Source organism: Cupressus sempervirens, chromosome 10 (assembly GCF_028749045.1).
Source record: "Cupressus sempervirens isolate cs-2001-9-10 chromosome 10, ASM2874904v1, whole genome shotgun sequence".
NCBI classification, from domain to species: domain Eukaryota; kingdom Viridiplantae; phylum Streptophyta; class Pinopsida; order Cupressales; family Cupressaceae; genus Cupressus; species Cupressus sempervirens.
Genome location: NC_143127.1, coordinates 838771237 through 838779682, shown reverse-complemented (window position 1 = coordinate 838779682; position 8446 = coordinate 838771237). Strand labels below are relative to the sequence as shown.

The window sequence follows — 8446 nt, the reverse complement described above, 5'->3', positions numbered from 1 at the left end:
TTTTCTTTTGCACAACAGGTTCAAAGACTTTATTATATTTGTTAAATCACTAGTCCCTATCGAGCTTGCCATGAAAATCTGCACTCCATTGGAATGCAACTTTTCAAAGGACTGGTCATGGCTGTCTACTCATCAATTTGGCCACTTCCCCCTCAGGAAAATCTATTTAAATCTTGTGCCGCCAATGCCTTTAAATCCATGACTTAATAATAAATGGAATTGCAAATTCAATGAAACCACTTGGAGTAATTTGAGTGCCTAGATCTGACTTTCTAAACCTGAGGCTAATGTTCAGCTCCTAGCCTGGAAAGTTTTACATTTCAAATTGCCAGTTGGTAGTAGGCTGAGATGTTTGCTAACCCAACCTGCTAAATGCCCATTTTGTTTGCGAGAGGAAGATTTGAAACATCTCTTTTGGGATTGTATATGGGCTAAGAAAAAGTGGATTGCTGTCTTCACCTTTCTTCCAACTATCTTCGAACATTCTTTAAGTTGGAAGGAAGCCATTTTTGGTATTAATCTTAAAAGTAATATTGTGGGCGACTCTTTGCGGCAAATCATTTTACTTAACATTTGGAAGTGCAGATGTAGGGCTGTATTTTCTAATTCTACAATGCATCTTGAAGGAGAAATTTTTCAGTTTTACTCTGACATCATTTTCCAGACAATTTTTTTGTGTAAACTTTTGCAGGGAGGACCCAAGGCCCAGTTGAAGATTAGTAACCATCTTGACAGGATTAAATACCAACTACTACAGCTTTTCAAAAGAGATGCTTTTTGTTCGAAAGAGCTTCAACGAATGTTAGCATTCAAGCTGTAATGTTCGTTGTTCGGTTGCAGCTCTTTTGAGCTGGTTATGTCAACATTCAGCTGTAATGTTCTTTGTTTAGTCATAGCTCTTTAGAGCCGGTTAGTTGCTGATCATGCTGTCCACTTTATGAACTTTTGGAACTTTTGATTGACTTTTTGTATATTATTCTTTTTGCATTATTCAATAATAAAATAAAAAATCGAGCACTACAATAGAAAACTTTTTCATAACTATTTAATTTAATATTGCAAGTGCATTTAATATTGCAATAATGACCTATTGTACTACACCGCAACATTTGAGATTTTTCATATTTTAGGTAATAATATGTATTTTTTGCATTGCCTTTTTTGCTTTCAGCCAATAAGATTCATGATAAATATTATTATTTAATTTTTAAAAATATGATTATAATAAAATGCTTTAGATTTCTAAAAGTTTGAGACTTTCATTGATTTATTTAAATTTAAATGGGTACTAAAGGATTCCATTATTTGCCTTTGGCAAGAATTAATAATAGATATAAAACATTTAACTCTATATTTGAATTGGTAATAGAAATAGATTGTGATAATTAATATTGATTAGGCATTCATTTTTGTTCCAAAGTTGAGGTGGAAGATAAAAATGATTATTTTTTTGAAAATCTAATCAACTTGTAATTAATGCATTCATTAATGCATAATGGAATTGTGAAAAAATATTTGTATTTTTTTTTTAAAGAAAATTGAATTTTCTCCTACCAAAAATAGTATGATCCAATAGAATGAATGAAAAATGTGATTTATAAAATAATGAAAAATTAGAAAAAGCTATAAACATTTGAAATGTCTTTTAATCTGTAAAAATTCTATAAATTCAGAGATGAATTGAATTGAAAATTTGAATTAAATAGTAAAGACAGGAACTAATAATGTGAATGAGTTAATAATTATAGATCGTGTTATTGTGTGTGTCTGCGACTAGACAGAATACAGCTATGACTGAACATTTGCTGGCGGGATATATAGCTAGTTCCCCGTGAATAAAAGAATGTACGAGCAAAAGTAAGGCGTTTAAAAAATATAAAACTACTTGGGTCCCATTCCTACTGCTCCTTTATTGCTTTTTATTTACCAACTACTCTTCGCTTTTGTTGAATGTTTCTTGCTTAAACCCCAAGCTTGCTTAGGTTTAAGTTCCAGTTTGCCTAAACCATTTCTTGCCTTTTATCAGTGTTTTGTTCCCCTGCTGTAAGATCTTTTGCTTCCCCGTCAGCAGGGAGTAAAACAACGAAGTATGGACAGCAGTTCAGGACACATAAAGAACAGGTTGCAAGGGCTTGACCTTTCTCGAGAGTTTCATGGAGAAGCGCAGAGTCCACTTCCACACTTACCCGATTTGCGGGCCAAAGGCAACCAACTATTTCAACAGGGCGACTGGAAAGGGGCAATCTCTTGCTATTCAGAATGTATAGAAGAAGCCACGGGTGTATTTGTGAATTGCTACTCTAACAGGGCAGAGGCATGGCTAAAGCTGGAGGAATACGGGAAAGCTGTAACAGACTGCGAGAAAGCCCTGGAACTTGATTCCACTCATCTCAAATCCCTCTTTCGCAAGGGCAGGGCTTTGCAAGGACTCAGAGAGTACAACTTAGCGTGTTCGTGCTTTAGACTGGCCCTAGAGAAATCCCCAGACGCCAATGAAATGATTAAGTTGCATATGGACAAATCGAAGAAGCTGGATGAAGAAAACAAGCAAGGTAAGTTTGATCTCTCCGCTTATTTTCAAAATGGTCTTAGACGGCAAGATATTCCAGAAGTGGGCAATTATATTGGTCCAGTGATTATTAAAAAGTCGCCTGTGCATGGCCGAGGTCTGTTTGCTACCAAGGATGTTGAGATCGGAGATACTCTGCTTGTGGACAATGCAATTGCAATGAGTAGAATGTATACGAGGCCGGTGGCCTTTCGTGTGGAAGAGAGCCCTGTCAGTGAGCTTCAATCTCTTCATCAAGACACAGTAGAGCAAGCAGCCACTCGTGCAATGTTGTGTCCCAGGATTTTGCGGCAATTGCAGCTACTTACCGATTCATCTTGGCCAAAGGAGACAGAAGTTCCAGACATGGATTTGTTTAGGGTTAATAACGGCAATTGGAACAAATTTGGGGAAATCCCAGAGAATCTCCAGATCAAGACATTTAAACTCGGGAAAGCTATGGAGCTGAATGGTGTACTCACACATATTAGCAGGAGTGAAGAAAACCCAGTAGTGAAGGATGAGATTGACGTGGACAGCAGCATTGGGTTTTGCAATCAGAGCGTGATAGAGCAATGTGGGCTGTGGGGTCTTCCATCTTTCATCAACCATTCATGTTTTCCTAATGCTAAACGTATGGTGGTCGGAAATGCAATGTTCATTATAGCTGTGAGAGGAATCGCTGCACAAGAGGAGATAACTGTTCCTTACTCCAGAAGCCTTCTTCCCCTGCTGGAGCGCGAGCGTGATCTCACACCATTGGGGTTTCGATGTGAGTGTAAGCGGTGTGTATTGGAACGGTCTCTTGATCCTTCTTTCCGAAAACTGAGTTATACAATCAACAATCACTGGCAGTCACTGACAAAGCCAACAAATATTTCGTCCAGAAACTTGCAGTCCATTATAAGATTCGCTCTGCAGTTGGAAAATATTGAGCTCCAGGATGAAGTACTGAAGCAACTCATACGCGCCTCATACTATTGTCTCTACAAATTTGTTTTTGTTGGGGCTAAAGTGTATACTGATGTTCGTGTGCTGTCACAGTCGCTTCCTTCAATAATGGAAGTAGCAGAGGCACTGTCGCATGCTGACCCGGGTTCTGGCGCCTCCTTGCAAATGGTTCAGATGCTTCTAGAGGAAGCGCATGGAAAGAAAAGGGATTTGCATCTTCAAAAGGCAATTGAATACAGCATAGCGATAATTGGAAAGCAGAAAGAAGATGTCCACAAAGCTTTTGTGGTGTCAAAGTTTAATAACCGTACCCCGACAGTAAGGACATGGAATCCCCGTGAGGTGTACTCTACAATAAACATATAGTATGTATGTAGCTGTTATAGATACTATTCACCATGCCCTATAGTAGTAATGTTGTGGTATACTCTATACATTCGCAATATCAAGACGATGCTTTCAAGTTTCGAGTTAGTCTTTACTCTTTTTTATATTTTTCTATTTTGGTTGAATTTCTTACAATTCGAGCTTCACGGTAATCGGGCACTGCAATTATTAAAGTGGAAAGCTAATAATTTTGACAAGGAATAAAATAAGTTTTCTATTTTGGTTGAATTTCTTACAATTAGAGCGTCACGGTAATCGTACACTGCAATTATTAAGGTAGAAAGCTTATAATTTTGACAAGGAATAAAATAAATTTTGGAGATATGATTGATTTTTACTGATGTGGGGAAGATACTTTATTTTTATATGATATGTAATGGGAGGAATTTCTTTTCATTATATGGTTTCTATACTAGCACTTCAACCTTTAAGGGACACAAGACTTAGTAAGAGTTATGTCGATAGTGAAATATATATCAAATAATCTTGATATGTGATATATTTATGGATCTATTTTACTCTTTGTTTCTAAATCCTTATGCCTCTCTAACTCACACACTATCCATCGACCTCTGTGCCCTTGCCTTTCTATCTTGCTTACTCTCACACACCTCTCTGTGTGTGATATGTAATATATTTATGGATCAATTTTATTCTTTGTTTCTAGACCCTTCTCTCTCTCTCTCTCTCTCTCTCTCTCTCTCTCTCCCAAACTCATACACTATCCATCGATCTCTTCTATCTTGCTTACTCTCACACACCTATGTGTGTGTGTGTGATATGTGATATATTTATGGATCTATTTTACTCTTTGTTTCTAAATCCTTATGTCTCTCTCTCTCTCTCTCTCTCTCTCTCTCTCTCTCTCTCTCTCTAACTCATACACTACCCATCGATCTATGTACCCTTGCCTTTCTATCTTGCTTACTCTCACACACTTGTGTGTGTGTGTGTGTGTGTGTGTGTGTGTGTGTGTGTGTGTGTGTGTGTGTGAGAGAGAGAGAGAGAGAGAGAGAGAGAGAGAGAGAGAGAGAGAGAGAGAGAGAGTTTCACTTACATTTAAAAACAAACTATACAAGCGGAATATTTTGAGGCATAGTTTTACATCACAACACAAGAATGCATTTATATATGAAGTGTGTTGTTTTTAGTAAATTAAAGCTACAATGGTCTACCTTTACATGTTTAGCAATGTACATGTATCTACCCATTTTGTAGGATGTTTCCCAATTGAAAATTGTAATACACTCTTGATATTTATGAAATGAGCAACAATTAGTTTGATAATAATTAGAGACTAGAAAGCTTAGAATAGTTCGGTCCCTTCACATTATTTTAGATGTGAACTTATCATTGCTTTAATTATAATATACTAATATTGATTTGATATCTAATTATATTGGTTCCTAGGAATAGCAAATTGTAAGGCTCCTACCCCAATACCATATTGTTATCCCTAAATAGCACGAATATGATAAGAACTAGGAAGCGCGAGGAGGTGAGGTGTTAGGTCCTTGTCTCTCATGCATGGTATGTGATTTATAGATTGTCATCATACACCATATGGTAGAAGGATGATAAGTAGGTTCTGGGTTTGGCATCTTCCTTATTAATATTGGACTTGAAATCTTATTAAGACTGATATACATTGTAGTCATTTGTCATTAATATCATATTCGAAACGTTATTAGGTCAATAAGCTAGGACCCTATGGAATAAAGACTCGAGATGTTGTGATTTTGAAAACTATGTCAATGGGTTCATAGTATGTTACAATCTATGAGGATAGTTATTTTACGAGACCTTTGTAAAAAGATGAATTAAAATCCACTCCCATAAGGTAATATCTCATAATGATAATGAGAAAGTGTTAGTAATTAAATTATATGTAATTGAATCAAAGAATACTAACTGTGATGATTTCATTTTGTGGTGTTAACCTAAGGTATGTAATCAGAACTAATTTTCATGATTGGCTGATTTAGCAATATAGATCCAATACATTGTCATTTGATAGGAAATAGATTAGAATGTGGTTCAGAATGTTAGTTGGATCATTTGATTAGAAAGTTAATGTAATATGTAGGTTTTTGAGGTTTAATAATTAAATGTTTTATCTGTAAATGATGGAGAATAGGAAGTTAATTATGAAATACATGTTATATGTGAATTGTAGAATAATAAAATTTTCATGTATCTTTACTTTCATACGTATTTTATATGTGACTTTTCATTGGACTACTAATGCTCAAGTTAGTGTGCAGGAAAGGAACCATGAAAACGTAATGAGGAAACAAGGTATAAACATATGTTAATTTGACACTAGCAAGGTGAATCTTTAGAAGATTCATAAACCTCATTGTGATGTGTTTATTTTGTAAATGTGAGATGTATGTGTGTAGTATGCATTTCATGAGTAGATCTAAAACATGTCACGTGTGATGTATAGTGAATTTTGTGTGTCACTTGACACTTGTACTTGTTATGTGAAAATGACATGTTCTTTAATGATGGATCATGTGGCCACCTTATCCCAAGTCAAATACCTTAATTGAGAAATTTGACTTATTGCCTTAAATTAGAAAAGAGAATAAGGTTACCACCAAAGGAAATTTGAAATTTGAACTTGCTTAGCCTTGTGAAGGTCATAAAGTAGCTCTAAGGTGAATTTGTGACAAAAATAAACTTTACCCATGTTAGTACTTTAAGTTAGGGGGCTAATAATGACCACTAGGGTGACTAGAAGACCTAGGAGACCCCAAAAAGAATGCATTTTATATTGAATCCGAAAATGAGGGTGATATATAGAGGCATAGCCAAATTAGAAACTCACTTGGCCACTCTCTATCTTTAAGGACACTAGGGTTTGGAGGAAGAGGATAAGGAGTTCTACTACAACTTTTCATTTGCCATTGCTTAGATTGAGGTTATTATCCATGATCCATGGTGCTCTTCATTTTCATGTAGAGTTTATATGGTGTTCTTCATCTCATGGTAAATTTGGTGTATTGTAGATGTGTTTGTGAAAAAGGATCTTTTGTTTGAGTGTTGCATGTGATTTCTTTCTTGAATCTCGTTTTGTTTCATGTTGTGTGTTTGTGTAATGGGTGTGAAGCATTGCTCACCCTTGGGAGGGAAGAGATGCTTTGGTGAAGGGGTTAGTTGGGCTCACTCATGTAGTTGAGAAACTCTCCCATGTCTGGAGATGATTTATAAGTGCTCAATGGAATATGGACTTCTTGTTTACTTGCATTTTGGGAGGTATAAGGAGGTGTGTGAAGAGGAAAGTCATTGTAAGCCTCGAAAGGGCATGTTGATAATGAGAATATGCACATATTTGTGAATCACAGTTTGGAAATCCTCCTCATGGCTTCACCCTATTTCTTGATTCTATTGTTGAATCTTTATGCAAGCCTTGGGATGGGTTTTATTGTGTTGTATTGTTTTGAGTTGTGGTGTTATGGTTATGCATGATATTTGAGTTTGAAGGCGTGCAACCATTTATGCCTTGTTTCCCTTGGTCGATGGGTGGCATCATAGAAGCCTAGGATGGGAGGTGAGCCTCCATGGTTCCTAATTTTTGTGTGTTTGCAGGTTTTGTGAAGATGGATTCCTTGAAGATATTAGGGTTACATGCTTGACAATGTTGAAAGATCAAATGAGTAGAGAGACCAATCTGCCCATATTATTACAAATGTGTTGTGATGATTAAGTTTCCCTTTTGTTTCAATGCAATGTAAAATGAAATTTTTATGTTACTACATATTGTTGAAAATGTGAAGTTGAGAAAATTGAACAAAGTAGCCTTGCAAGAAATATTTATTATGAGTTTCGCAGTATGTGAATTGATGTATTGTGTTAATTGTAAATCACTTGGTAGACATACTTCATAAATGTTGTGTGGAAGAATATCATAGATGAAGTTGATCAATTCAAGACATAGATGTTGCATTGTAAATTTGCCATGCTTGGATAGTTCCTTTGTGTGTATGAAACTTAGATCATGTATTTTCATTTTTCAAGTTCTAATAACTTCCAAGGTTAGATATCACCATCACATCATTAAACATATTCATAAGAATGCCATGGTAGTGTTAAGAGAAGAATAGCTTGAAATGAAAATATAGTGCAAATGCATAAGTAAGCACGCCTGTAGGTGGCATTTAATCCTCTGGAGTTTGTATGAGGAATGGCAAAAAAAATCCACTTTCCATTACAGTCTAATATTTCATTCAGATGGAATATTCTTAGAACCTTGTGTTATATATATATATATATATATATATATATATATATATATATATATATATATATATATATATATATATATATATATATATATATATATATATATATATATATATATATATATATATATATATATATCCATGCAAAAGCAATACCACCCTTAAATGTCTACCCACCACCTAAGACCTTGCATATTATTTAAACACTAAACAAAATAAAGAAATACCTATAACTCCCTACAAAACTGACCACCTTTTTCCACTCACCACCAAATAAACATAAAACAAACATTAAGAAAAAGGGTCTTATGTA

At 35.3% G+C, this 8446-nt stretch overlaps 1 protein-coding gene across 1 annotated transcript; it reads left to right on the top strand.

The window, feature by feature from the left end:
• The first annotated feature begins 2089 nt into the window (after positions 1–2089).
• LOC149536597 (methyltransferase FGSG_00040-like) lies at positions 2090–3865 on the top strand. The gene has a single exon (XM_089806318.1). The coding sequence runs from the start codon at positions 2090–2092 to the stop codon at positions 3863–3865; it is 1776 nt and encodes a 591-aa protein (XP_089662444.1).
• The last annotated feature ends 4581 nt before the right edge of the window (positions 3866–8446 follow it).

Bases quoted from the DNA above. Each gene is read 5' to 3' on its own strand.
- LOC149536597 (XM_089806318.1), top strand. From the start codon at position 2,090: ATGGACAGCAGTTCAGGACACATAAAGAACAGGTTGCAAGGGCTTGAC.